Raw genomic sequence first — 14084 nt, 5'->3', positions numbered from 1 at the left:
GGATCGTGAGTTCAAAGCCAGCCTCAGCCAAGTGAGGCCCTAAGCAACTCAGGGAGACTCTGTCTCTAAATAAAATACAAAATAGGGCTGGGGATGGGGCTCAGTGGTCAGGTGCCCTTGAGTTCAATCCCTGGTACCCAAATAAATAAATAAGTAAAATAAAACACCAGGTGCCCCAGTAGGTCCCCAGCCTGGATGTGCAGGGCTTCCTCCTGCTCACTATTCTATGTGTGGTGGGTGGGCTTCCAGCTGTTTCCCCAGGGCAGGGGAGGTAGTTCCACGCCACTCCAGGGGAGGACCCTTCCGAAGCCCAGTCTCCAGGGCTTCTGGAGAAGCTGGGCCTCTGCTGGACAGCTGACCCCTGGGCTGGGCTGGCAGGCGGGTACCACCCAGCTGAGACCTGCACATCCCAAGCCCTGGCTTTGTAAGCCTCCCCTGTCTCCTGTGCCTGCAGTTGACAGAGGGGCAGCCAAGGCAAGCCAGGGCAGCCGTGGGCCTGGTTTTGACACAGCCAACATCCAGTGGGTTCTAGAAGGCTGAACAGAGAGCAGCAAGAGCTGTCTGGAGATGCCTGGTCCCTTCTGTGAGGAGACAGAGCCCTGGGCAGGCCTCACTTTTGACACCTTTGACACAGCACTGCCCTGCTGCCAGCGCCATGTCCACCTCGCATCCAAGACAGGCAGCCCCCAGCTGCGAGGCACAGGCTGCTGTGAGACCCAGAGGCTCTGCTTCTCGGCATCTGCCCCAGAGATGGGGACTGAGCAGGTTCTTGGGCACAAATGTCCACAGCAGCCTCCTCCAGAAGTTGGGGGGCAGCCTAGATGCCATCGGCCAACAAAGGGAGGGGCAGTGTGGCCTTCTGCCCAGAGGGACGTGGCTCAGCCACAACGGGGTGGGGGTGGGGTGGGGGGGACGGACCTGGACCTTGTGATGCTGAGCCAGAGAAGCCAGACCTGAAGGCGCGTGTCGTGTTCTGTTTTCATGGGCGTCCGGGGCAGGCTCGTCTCAAGGGGGAAGCAGGTCAGTGGTGGTGGTGGGCGTGAGTTCCTGCTCATGGGTGCCAGGCTCTCTTGCAGGGTGCTGGGGATGTTCTGGAACCAGCAGAGGTGGGGGGTGTTCCGTGTCGTGAGTGGGCTAAAGGACGCTGTCCTCTGCTTCAAGACGATGTCTGAGGCACTCAGTGAAAGAAGGATGACTTCCATCTCTGCCTGGAGAGAGGACAGTGGCCTCGTGCCCAGGGCAGAGCCTGGAGCTGAGACGGCCGTGTGGCAGGTTCTGGAGGAGGACCCCACCCCATCACCAGACCCTCTGATTAAGTTACTGTCGGCCCCAGGTATCCAGTCCTGCCTCTTCCAGGGTCCCAGACTTCAGAGCAGATGCGATGAAGAGCAGTGGTCCCCTGTCCCACCTCAGCCGTGGGCGCTCCAGCCCACTGATGACGGAGCCCAGGAGGATCACCCAGAGCTCCTTCGTCTTTGGCATAAGCACCTTAGCAATTTATCACAAAGTGGTGTACGACCTTGTGTCAGAGGCAGGTGCAGGCCGGGCTGACGTAACCATATCCCTGAATGTGATGTCTCTTCCTAGAACTCTCTTATAACAGAAAATCAACTGGGGAGGAGCAGATCTAGAAATGGATTGGCTCACATAATTGGGTCGAGCTTCAGGCTTAGCTTGATCTAGGGGTTTAAGTGGTGTTCTGTCAGGACTTGGTTTCAGGGTCACCACCTTCCAGTTGTGCTTCTCTGGCCTAGCACTAACCTGCTGAGGGCACCTTGACTCTAGCAGAGTTGGATTTCACATCCCTCTTGTTGGGGCTTCAAGGTAGAGGTGAGTGGAAGGCACAGAGGGGCCAGGAACGTCTTGGCTGGTCTGACTCGTCCAGGTTGTGTGATCCTGTCACTCTAACCAGGGTGACGGAGGGCCCTGGGTTGTATGCTGGCCTCTGGAACCACAGTGGTCTTCCTGAGAAGAAGTGGGGTCCAGGTTCCAGAAGTGGGGTGCATGCTGGCCACAGAATCAAGAGGTAGCACCCCAGCAGGTTGGAGGGTGAAGCATCCTGTGGGTGCATTGGGGGTGTCAGTTCCTGGTGCTTAGGTCACCAGGGACCTGGTCTCTCCCAGCTCATAAGCAGGGCTCAGGAAGTGGGGACAGCACTGTAAGTCACGAGGCCTCCCCAGGCCCAAGGATCCCCCGGAATCCCATTACCGTCTTGAGACCGATGAGATGCAGCTAAAGGCACTCGCTGGGCCGTTGGGCAGCAGAGGCTTCCCAGAGGACAGACTCCAGAGGCTCAGATGTTCCAGGGTGCACACTGGCAGGGCGGAGCCTGGGCCTGGCATGGGCCTTGGTGGGCCACGGCTAAGCAGGAGATGTCCTGCCCGATCTAGTGACGGCATCATGGTCTTCAGACCCGGGCTGGGATTCGCTCACGGAGGGCTGGCCATCTGAATGCATCTGTGTCCTGGCTGCCATTGTGGTGTTCATAGGGTGGGAGGGCAGGGGCTCTCTGGGCTAGGTGAGGGCTTGGGTGGGCATCTTTCTAAATGGGATTGTGAGGGGCAGAGTTCAGCTGAGCCCACGAGATTCCAGACACACCTGGAGCTTGGCTGGGGGGCACAGAGCAGGAGCGGGGGTAGGGCCGTCCACTCAGGGGAAGGATCCCACTGGCCAGGAGGAGCGGGCTGGAGGGAGACCTCATGGTCCCTTGTTCCAGCCACTTCCTCCTCTGCCTCGGGGGCCATTGGCCCAGGAGGGATCGGGCGCGGCCCTCCCCAGATGAGAAGTAACTCTGACCCTGGAGGACTGTGGGGAGGGCTTCCTGTCCTTTCTGCAGCTGGTCTTCTCCCTCCCACCTTTGGCATCTCTGCCCGGGAGCTGCTCCCAGCATCGGCCCCCAAAGGGGCTCGGATCAGGCTCCCCTGGAGGAGGAAATAAGACCCTAGGACCCTCGGGTGCTGCCTGCACAGGGGGATGGATGACAGACCACCACAGGGACCCACCACATTTATACTCTCTCCCCTGAAAAATGCCACCACAATGACGACACCGGGCCTGAACACTCCACCCTTGGGTGGCCCTTCCCAGCTGAACCCTGGGTGTGGGCAGGACCTGGGGTCATCAGTCCACCCTTCCTCCACTAAGCCACCCCACCACGGCACCCCAGGGCCACATGGGAGGGACCAGGCCACGGGCCAGAGCTTGGACCTATGAAGCCCCAGTGGTGGGAGCCGCTGGGGTCCCCTGGGATCCTGTGCTCGGGTCCCCCGAAGCCACCTCTGCCCCCCACCTGCTCTGGCAGAGTGTCTGCCTCTCCTGGCCATCTCTGCCGGCTGGGCTCAGAGTGGGGAAGCCCCCGGCCACTGTCTCTGCTTGTGGGGTGCCATGCCCTGTGAGAGTCTCCCCACCTGTCTCTGAGGGTAGAGCGAGGGTCCGGGGACCACAGGCTGGTCCCGAGTCCTGCCCCCCAAACCCCATCCTGGAGCTCTGCTGGGTGGACGATAGGTCCCAAGTGCTCAGGTGGAGCCAGGGTCCCCCTCCAGATCCCCCTCTTCCTGCAGTGCCCAGGTGGGTGGAGTGGACGGGAGCCTCCCTGGGTGGGCAGGGAGCCCCTTCAGGCTGCCCCAGGAGATTCCCAGGCCCCTCTGGCTCCGCCCCTCGTTGGCCACAGAGGACTTTCTCATGAGGGCAGGTGGGCCCCTCCCTGCGGCCATGGTGAAATGCAGAAGTCCCTCCCGGTGGAGAAAGGGGAAATGGGGTGAGGCCTGGGACTCTGCACCCAGAAGTGACCTCAGACCTGCCCTGGAATGAGCCAGAACTGTGGGCTCCCGGGGCTGCCTGCGGAGGGGACAGTTTCCACCAAGGGCCGGTGCAGGACTCAGTGGGCCAGAGCAGAGGACCACAGGCTCAGAGTGTCTTCCCCAGGGCTGGTCAGCAAGCAAAGGCCAGGTGGTGGGGGACATCCAGGAAGGGGGAGACCTGGATGCCCCTCACTGCAGGTTGACACTTAGTGGGGTCACGGGTGACGTGGGCACCTGGCCCAGTGCACTGAGAAGCCAGGTCCTGCAACATTCTTGCTGGAAAGGTGGAATCTCACTCTCACCTACTCAAAGAAGCTGAAGGAAATGACGGACCCGCCCTCTGCCCTCGGGCAAGGTCATCCACTCCAGTCAAGCCCAAGAGTGGGGCCGGGAGAAAGGCAGGAGGGACGCTGTGCGCATGGCCAGTGGGTCCTGCAGCAGGAAGGCCCAGCGTCCAACTCGTGGTCCTGCGCTCAGAGTCCGGCAGCCAGCGCTTCAAAACAGTTTCCCCCTGGGGGAGACTTGTCCCCGGGCAGCCGCTGCCACCCCTTCCAGCCCTGGCGTCCAGCAGCTGCTCTGTCCCCGTGGGTTTTCCTGCTCGGGATGTTGCCCATAAGCGGAATTGTGAGCCATGTGGCCGTCTGGGTTGGCTTGTCACAGAGCGCCGCTCGTCCTCGCTGTTGCATGGACTATTTTTTGCAACTTTCCTTGAAGTCTAAAATTAGTTCAAAAGAAGAAGTCCGCCGGGACTGGCTGTGCTGGGAGCCGGAGGTGCCCGACAGCGGGGTCTCCAGGTACCCCGGCGCCCACCAGCCTTGCGTCTTGTCCCCCACCCTGCGGGTCCCCATCTGGACCCTTCCCCTGGGGGGAGCTCTGTGGAGGCAGAGACCAAGTGTCCCTTCCAGCTCGGATGTCCCCAGGGCCTGCTGGCCACCAGCACTCTTGGGTGTCTGGCTCTGCTGCCCCACAGGAGTAGGGGGCAGGGCAGGCCTGGGGACCCCCAGGCATATCCTCTCCTGGAGTGGGATTTGGGAGTGGTCTCACTGTCCAGGGTGAGTGAGAGAAGGCAGGTCCCAGACCCACGGTCAGGCAGGTGCTTGTGGCCCCCAACTTTGCCCGCTCATGAGGGAGCAGCTGGGAATGAGACCCGCGTCCCCAGGACACCTGGGGGGCCAAGAGTGCTTAAGAACAAGGGCCACTCCTGGCTCAGGGTGCCGAGGGAGCAGATGGGGCTCCACGGGTGGGTGCAGGGGTGGGGAGCCTGCAAGCTCTCTTTGGTGACAGGCTTGTCCCCAGGTGTCAGCTGACTTGGCAGGCCCTCACTTCTGTCTCAATGTCCTGGAGCCAGGGGCTTGGGACACTTGGGTACAGATCCCCTCACAGCAGCAGAGCCCTGTCCCCCCACCCTCTGAGTGGCCCTGCTTGTCCAGGGCCACTGGTGTGTGGGAAGTGCCCAAGCCTTCCCAGGATGTGGAGATGTGGGGCATTATGGGTGTGTCCTCATGCCTGCCCCTCCCAGGCCCCTGCTCTTGGATTGACCCCGTGATAGCTGTCCCTGCCTCCAGCCGAGCCTCAATGGTGGCCTTTGATGGGCCCACACAATGCTCCATGTTGTCCAGGGGCCAGGCCACCGCTGGCCAGCAGACCCGCTTCCTTCCCTGAAGACTGGGTCCCTCCGGGAATGGCCCCGCCTCCTCCGCCTCCCTTCCTGGGGCTGAGTGGTGGCCCTCCTAGGATGCCTGGTTGTACCAGGCAGGGATGTCCCAGGGCTGCCACCACCCTCAACCTTTGTCCTGTCTTAGGGAGATGGAGAGGTACAGTGGGCTGGGACTGCCTGAGTGACAGGCCTCGCCCAGCCTTGGCTTGCCTGCTGTGTGGTGGGGTCAGCCTGGTGCCCAGCACAGAGAGTTACTGGGCACTTGCTCAGTGTGGGTGTCCCTGGGGGAGGAGGCCAAATACCTTGAGGTGACATGTTTGTGGGGTTTGGTGGGAGGCGGGTGGGGCTGCCTGTCCCTCCCTGGGGCAGGAGACTTGCGGGTCTTAGGACTGTGGGCCTTACCTCCTGGCAGCATTTCCCCGCAGGGGTGCCTCAGGGTTTGGGTGCTGTGCTGTGGGGAGGGGCTCTCGGATACCCCCGAGGGGTGGCCCCAGCAGCTCTGTGCAGGGGGCCTGGGCCTGGGGTTATTGTTCATGCCACCCCTCTAGGGACTGTGGCTGCTGGCCAGCCATTTAGGAGTGCCCGGGCCTCTTCCGGGGCTAGTGTGTGCCTTTTGCTGTGGGGTGCACTCAGGACAAGAGGTGCACAGTGGCTCAGGAGCCACCAGCCCCACCCTCTGGCCTCACCTTAGTATCTGCGGCCACTGTTCCTGCCTGTGATGGCTGAAGTCACATCAGGGGCCCTGTGTCCAGCTGTGCCGAATGTTCTAGATAAGTCCAGTGGTCTCACTGGCTCTCAAGGACCATGGTGGTCTAGCAGACCTCGCCTCAGCCCTGTCCCTTTGATAGAGCCAGAAGGGGGTGGTAGAGGTCTCACGGGCCAGCTGGTGAGGCCCTGACTCAGTGCCAGCTACCCTGCTGGTCACGGTGCAGCCCTGCAGCACCAGGCAGTGTCTCTGGGCCCTGTGTAGCTTGGGAGCAGGGGGCAGCGGGGGCCACACGCACCGGGTAGGCCTCTGCACCTTGAGCCCACTCAGGATGGATGGACCCGAAGCCTCGCTCCACCTGCCTCCACGTGGCCCCCTCTCCCCCTGGAGTTAATTCCCAGTGTGAGACCCCAGCAGGCAGCTGTGAGGCCCCCAGAGTGTGGGTGCTGGTTCCTGCCTCCTCTATCAACTTAGAAGGTGCCCAGAGGTCCTGCCCAGGTGACAGGCCAGCAAGGACCCAGGGAGTTTGGGGACAGAGCCCAGGTGCCTCGGGCAGTGGGCAGGGAGAGGCAGAGTCCTGAGCAGTTTCACAGATGTGGCCTTTGGCTCTGGGTTGAGCTCTCCAAGGTGTGGCTGGCCCACATGGACTCGAAAGTCCAGAGACCAGGTCCTGGGCCTGGGCTGGGCAGGGTTGGGTGAAGGGGCCTCAGTTTCTCTGATGCCGTCCCCCCCACCACCACAGTCCCAGCTCTAGGCTCACCTTTCATTGAGGCAACACTCTAGCAGGAGACCCCTGACAGTGGGAGAGGGCCCCACCGAGAGGCCCAGGCACAGAATGCCCAGCCACCCACCACTCAGCAATCCTGGCCGTCACCCTCAGAGCAAGGCCATACAGTTCCCTGCCCCAATTAAAAAAAAAATACCCACACACAATTTATATTTGCGTGGCATGATTGACGTACACTTTGCATATCCGTTTTGGAGCACAGTTCTCAGAGCTGTGGCAGACGTGATGTACAGAACCCCGACTTCACCTGAGAACCCCCAGACCTCTTGCCTGTCCCTGCAGCCCCCGTGGCCACTGCCCTGCCTTCTGCCTGTAGCTCTGCCCTCCTGTGTCGCTGGGTGGAGACGGGCAGGGTGTGCCTGGCTCCCTCCCTGGGCACACAGGAGGCTCCTCGCATTGCGGCAGGTCCAGGGTGGCTCTGTGGCAAGGTGCACCACGGTGGGTGTGCTCTGTTCCTGCTGAGGGATTCGGGTTGTGTCCGGTTTGTGACTCTCTCAAGAGTAAAGCCATCACCTGTGCACATCCTTGTCATTTCTCCTGGACTTTCACGGCTCTCTGGTCACATGCACGTGTGTGTTTCCCATAGAAGAAGCCTCCAACCTGCTTTGCAGGTGGTCTGCCGTTCATGTCCCCAGGGCACTGTAGCAGGCCGGCCGCTCTGTGTCTAGCTGGGTTTGCTGTCCTTGAGTGCATGCAGTCCCCTCACGACGGACATTTCGGTCGGCCCCAGAAGCTTCTTTACTCTGGAGCAGAGGCCGCTTCCTGGGGTGCTGGGTTCAGCATGCAGTAGGTACTCAATTAGTGCTGAGCAAGTTGACAGCCTGTGCCTTGGGACCGCAACTTCCAGAGAAGTTGGTTGCTGGGTCCACCAGCCTTGAGTGTGGGCAGGAGGACAGTTGTGCTGGTTCAGGCCCTGCTGGCTGTATCGCTGGCCAAGGGCCCAGTCTAGGGTGGGCAGGTCCTCTAGCCAGGTTGTTCGGGGTCAGGACAGAGCCTGGACACTTTTCATCCCTGGGCTGACCCTGTTCCTGAGAAGGAAGCAGAGGCTCTGGAGGTTTGGACTTGGGTGCAGGGACCCTGGCCAGCACCCATCTGAAAACACCCTCATGTCTAGATGAGGCCTCCTGTTGTCTCGCCACATGGGCTCTAAGTGCATCCCTGGCCCTGTGGCCTCGGATGTGTGCTGGACCACGAGCATCCACAGAGCCGCCTCTGTGCTCAGCCCTTGGCAGCAGCAGCAGCTGTGGGGGGCAGCTGGTCAGCAGGAGCCCAGTGCTTGCCCTGCCCCGTGGCCTGCCGGCTCCTGAGGCACTGCTGCCACCTGCTGGGCACTGCCGGTATGGCAAGCAGAAAGGCGGCTGGTGGGCTGGGGCCAGCTCATGGACCTGGGAAGTTCTGGGCCTAAGTGAGGTGGGGGTGTGAAGTGCCTGCCAGGGGCTGGGCCACTCTGAGGCTGGGGGACACTTTTCTGCCAACATCCTTACTCTGGCCTGCTTGGGAAGGCACTATCCAGCACTCTTTGGAGTCCCGCTCAGCAGCTGGGGTGGACCTGACGCTGAAGAGGACCAAGTGGCCCTACACCCTGCCTGGCTTGGTGCCTACTCAGTTGGTCAGCGCATGTTCTGAGCATGTCCTGCTTGGGCACTGGGGATATGGTGGGGGGGCAGGGGCAGGTCAGCATCTCCACAGGCTTCAGAGATTCTCACGGGGCCCCTGAAGTTGTAGGGGTGGCAGTGGGCCATGCCCGGCTCTGTCCGGAGACACAGCTGACCGCCCCCTCCTGACACAGGCTTCTGCCTTTTATGGCCCTGTGTCTCAGGGAGCAGAGAAACAGCCCTTTGTCTCTGTTGTTGGGGATGAGGCTGCCCAGCAGCTGAGGGGACGTGATGGGGGACTTGGTGGTCGGGTTGAGCCGTGTCTGAACCGTGAGGCATCCCAGCCGTCAGGGGCTGGCTCCGCGGCTGCTGGATGGTGATGAGCACGCGCAGGGGCTGCCCTCCCATAGCGGTGCCGCCAGCCCTTCCCTGCATCCAGGTCACGTTCCCCCCGAGCCCCTCCGGTGACACCTCATGGAGCTTCCAGACGCTGGGGGCAGCAGGACCCTGTTCTCAAAAGAGAGCTGCTCTGAAACCCAGCAAGCCCACCGTGTCTGCCCAAGGAAGACCCTGAGAAGCACAGGGCTGTGTCCACTGGGTGGGAGGACATGTCCCTACTGTGCAGTAGGGCCCAGGACAGCCCCAAAGTGGAAGCAACCCAGATGTCCATCAGCACATGGGACATGTGGGGCCATGGGCAACTCACAAAGGAATCTATTGCATATGGCAGCTCAGGGGCAGCTGAGGGGAAGGGGAAGTGGCAGGCTACCTGATTCCATGAAGTTCCAGAGGGACAGATGGAAGGATGGGAAAATGGAGAGAGGGATGAACGGATGGGTAGACAGAGAGATGAGTGGGCTGGGCTGGGTGGGTGGGTGGGTAGGTGGATGGTGGATAGATGGGATGGGTGGGTGGATGGGATGGGTGGATAGGGGGATGGGTGCATGGATGGGTTGGAGGGTGGGGTGGAAAGATGGATGAGTGGGTAGGTGAGTGGGATGGATAGGTGAGATGGGTGGATGGATGAGTGGGTGGGTGGGTAGGTAGATTGGCACATGGATGGGTGGGATGGGTGGATGGATGGGTTGGAGGGTGGTGGGAAGATGTATGAGTGGGTAAATGAATGGGATGGATAGGTGAGATGGGTGGTGAGTGGGTGGGTGGGTGCATGGATGGGTGGGACGGGATGGGTGGGTAGGTGGATGGGTTGGAGGGTGGGGTGGGAAGATGAATGAGTGGGTGGGTGAGTGGGATGGATAGATGAGAGGGAGATGGGTGGATGGATGGGTAGGTGGGTTGTTGCATGGATGGGTGGGACAGGATGGGTGGGTAGGTGGATGGGTGCATGGATGGGTTGGAGGGTGGGGTGGAAAGATGGATGAGTGGGTAGGTGAGTGGGATGGATAGGTGAGATGGGTGGATGGATGAGTGGGTGGGTGGGTAGGTAGATTGGCACATGGATGGGTGGGATGGGTGGATGGATGGGTTGGAGGGTGGTGGGAAGATGGATGAGTGGGTAAATGAATGGGATGGATAGGTGAGATGGGTGGTGAGTGGGTGGGTGGGTGCGTGGATGGGTGGGTAGGTGGGGGGTGGGAATGATGGTAAAGTGAAGCCTAGTGGAGTAGGGAGGGGAACAGATGCTTTGGAGTTGGGTGGTATGTGCGTCATTTACCACGGCTCAGTGACCAAAAACCACCCACCCTTATTCTTGTGAGTGACACCTGGTGTCAGAACTGCAAGGTGACTCTCCAGGGCTTGAACAAGTGTGCGGCGTGCCGTCGGGGACTCTGTGTGGCCCAGGCCTTGCTTGGCATCTCTCCACCTCTTCCCTCTCGTCTCCCTGCCTTGCCTCCGTGTGGTGACCACGTCCCCCCTGGCCCCCCAGGACACCTCCCATCCCATGGTCCTCAGCCACCTCTGCAGATCCTTCTGTCACCTAGGTGTGGGGAGACCAGTGGACCCTGGGGCCACCACTGTGGGCACGGGTGGCCCCTGGGTGTGCACCCATGTGATGGGGTGGGACTGGGCGCTGGCTCTCCTTCCCCTACGCAGGCTGGGCCTCCCAAAGGGCAGCAGGTGGCAGCCTACGTCCTGGTGGGGACAGGGAGGGGGCCTGGGCCCCAGCACCTGTGGCGTCTTGGCAGTCAGCCAAGGTCAGGGAGGTGGAGGGACCCTGGGGACAGCTGGCTAAAGGCCCAGTCACTCATCCCCTCCTCAGGCTGGGGTCCGTCTGCTCAGGGCCTGGTTCTCCGTGACCCCGTGTCTCCTCTCCACCCAGGGTACCGCGAGGGCTTTCTCTGGAAGCGCGGCCGGGACAACGGGCAGTTTCTAAGCCGGAAGTTCGTGCTGACGGAGCGCGAGGGGGCCCTGAAGTACTTCAACAGGAATGACGTGAGCGGGCTGCGGGCCGGGGTGGGGCGCCTGTCTCAGGAGGTGGCCCTTGGGGGCCCGCAGTGGCTGAACTCCCACCCAGGACAGGAGCTTGGCCTCCCTCATGCACTTCCCAGGAACCGTGACCGACACACTCCCGTGAAGGGGCCACCCCCATGGCCACGAGGCCACCCCCCACGAGGCCAGTTCCAAGGGACAGACCTTGAGGATACAGCCCAAGGACTCACCTCTATGGGACACCCCCCAATGGCCTCTGAGGATGCTGCCTGGGAGAGGACAGGGCTTGGGCCCAGGTGTGGGGAGGGCACAGCTCCCTGCCCACTGCCTGGCCACCCCACCATGGGCACCGTCATGGCTGCAGGCCCACAGTACAAAGGGGGGAAGGAACTGGGGTTCAAGCCAGTAGCTCTCAGGGGACAATCCAGATGACAGGGGAAGGTAAAGGGAAGGAGTGTGACACTGAGTGCCCCCTGCAGAGTGACATTTAGTCTTTATGTCCAGGGAGGGAGATACTATTACCTTTGATTTACAGACCAGGAGGCAAGGCTCAGAGAGGTTAAGTAACTTGCCCAAGGTCACACAGCATAGACATATGCCAGCTGCATCCATATACAGCCTACCCTCTCCTTCCTTCTAGCTGAGCTTAGACAATGGCCCTTGCCTGATGCTCAGACCAGTCTCATTCTGCAGGCCAAGGAGCCTAAGGCTGTCATGAAGATTGAGCACCTGAATGCCACCTTCCAGCCGGCCAAGATTGGCCACCCCCATGGCCTGCAAGTCACCTACCTGAAGGACAACAGCACCCGCAACATCTTTATCTATCATGAGGATGGGAAGGTGGGGCATGGGGGCTGGGTTATGGGGGCTGGGCATGGGCCACTGAGGGGGCCCTTACTGTCTCAGCAGGGATGCTCCTGTCCCCTGCAGGGGTCTGCAGCTCACCCAGCAGCATCCGTCACCCACCCTCGTGCATAGCGGGGAGCCTGGCCTGGGCCCCTGTGGGAGAGCAGGGGCGGCTCTGGCTCGGTCAGGTCTCCTGAGCTCCCACTGGCCCTGCAGCGGGAGGGCAGTGCCACCCCCCACCATGGCTGTCCCACCCGCATCTCTGGAGGGATGTGGCAGGGCCCCACCAGTAGAGCTCCCTAGAGTCTGTCCTTTGGTCCCTGGGCTAGACGGCAGGACCTCAGAGGTGAACCCAGACTCTCTCTTCTTCTGCTTTTCACTTCCATTTTCACCCGTGTGCGCATCGTGAGTGTTCCGCAGGCTGGAGGCGCCCTCTCCCCAGGTGGCCACCTTCCCAGGTCTCTGGCAGATCCTTTGGCCTGATCTGCCACTTTCTGTACTTTCTGGGGACTCCTGCTGAGGAGGGCTCCCCTGGGGCCTGCAAATCCCCCTCCAGATTCTCCTGCAGTCTGCCCACACCATCCTGACAACTTGAAAATGCCATCGAACCTGCACCCCGGGCCGGCCTCCACGGCTCTTCCCTCCTGCGCGCTGTCTTGTCTCCCCGGGTAAACAGCCGGGCTTCCCGAGGTGGCCTGGGACTGGTGTTGAGGCACCAAGCATCCTAACGATTGCAGACTCACCTCATGGTTCTGCAGCCTGGGCCCCAGTTCACTGTGGCTTACACCCTCGTTTTGGTGGAGCACACCCTTATGTAGCTTCCTGAGAAAAGTGCCACATCCCGCACACGGGGAGCCCTGCCGTCCCCTGCCTGCAGCCTGGCTGGCTGGACAGTTCTAGGCCGCAGGATTTCTCCCTCATTCTGAAGGCCCGCGTGCTGAGTTTTCTGCCCAGCATCATCCCGAGGTTTTCATGGTTTCTGGTGACACGCCTCCTCCTGGGCCTGTCCCCTCCGTTGTGCTGGCCCTTTCAGTCCAACGACTCCTATCCAGGAGGCTAGGGAGCATTTCCTTGAATAATTTTCTCCGTCCGCGTTCTTTTCCCAGGACCCTGTTATCCAGAGGTCTGTGCTCCGAGACTCGCTCTCTCCCTCATTTTTCTTCTTTTTTTAATTGGGGAATTTCTCCGACTTGTCTTCCAGCTCTTTGTCAGGGGCTCACTTCTCTCAAATTGCTCACCCCTTGGGTTCTTGGAGTGTTCGTCTCCAACACTTGTGTCAATCAGCAGGTGGTGGGAGGGAGCCTGGCTCGGGGGGTGAGTGGATGTCCACTTTACCCAGGGGTCTCTGACTTCACTTCTCTGGGGCTGTGGCCTGAGGACAAGGGAGACTTTTTTTTCTCAGTGAGTCCCTTCTGGGACCCTAGTGTCCCACCCTCCAGGGACAGCTGTGGTGTCTGCTCTGTGCTGGGTCCTGTGGGCGGGGCAGAGAGGACTCGTTGGCCTGCCCTGCCCTTGGGCCGTGGGCCAGAATCCCAGCTGCGCCAGGCTGAGAGCCAAGGTGGAGGGCAGAGTTCGGGAGAGAGTGGCATGTGAAGGCCCCGGGGCAGGAGGAGGGGGACGTGCTTGAGCTGCAAGGCCAGGGGAGGTACCGAGAGGAGGGCACTTGGCCTTGCAGTGGGAGAAGTGTGGGAAGGCGCAGGACCTGGTTTGCCATCAGCCAGGCAGTGCCACGGCCAGGGAGCGGAGGCTTCGGGGCAGGCCAGGCCTGTGACCCTGGGGGGTCCTGAAGGGCAGTGCCTTGAGAACTGAGGTGGCCGGGACTTGGGAATGGGCAGGACTGATCTGATGTCAGGGTCAGTGTGAGCCATTGCAACCCTGGGGTGAGGGTCACGGGCAGTATGTGGCCCGTCAAGTGGGTCTGCAGCACGGGTTCCACAGACGGGGTTGGGTGATGGGCAGGGCCTGAGGGTTGAGGTGGGGCAGGTGGGGGCGGAGCCTTAGGGGCGGGGCTGAGGTAGTGGGGAGGGGTCCCACACTGGCTTGGTGGTGGCCTTGCAGGCAGGACCGAAGGATGCAGAAGGTGGAGGGTCTGGGAGAGGAGTGGTGGGGTGTTGGGGTGGGAGCCCTGCACCTGGGGAGCAGCAGACAGGTAGGCATGAGGCTCGTGGGAATGAGACCCGTGGGGGATGGTGGCCCAAGTGGGGACACAGCCCATCCCCCAGTGAGGCTGCCAGGAGCCTGCGTCAGCCCCAGAAGAGGGCAGGGTGCGTCTGGTGGCCGTGGGAGGCCCCTGGGCTACACT

General features: G+C 61.4%; 1 protein-coding gene across 1 annotated transcript in view; it reads left to right on the top strand.

Moving 5' to 3' along the window:
* Positions 1–14084, top strand: part of Adap1 (ArfGAP with dual PH domains 1) — a 43747-nt gene that overhangs the window by 26835 nt on the left and 2828 nt on the right. Inside the window, exons 5-6 of the mRNA XM_078023553.1 lie at positions 10827–10939; positions 11630–11776. Of these exons, the coding sequence (XP_077879679.1) occupies positions 10827–10939; positions 11630–11776 (260 nt within the window). The remainder of the gene's footprint in view (positions 1–10826; positions 10940–11629; positions 11777–14084) is intronic.

The sequence above is a fragment of the Ictidomys tridecemlineatus genome, chromosome 10 (assembly GCF_052094955.1).
Source record: "Ictidomys tridecemlineatus isolate mIctTri1 chromosome 10, mIctTri1.hap1, whole genome shotgun sequence".
NCBI classification, from domain to species: Eukaryota; Metazoa; Chordata; class Mammalia; order Rodentia; family Sciuridae; genus Ictidomys; species Ictidomys tridecemlineatus.
Note: the sequence above shows the minus strand (reverse complement) of the source record. Positions and strands in the feature narration are given on the sequence as shown.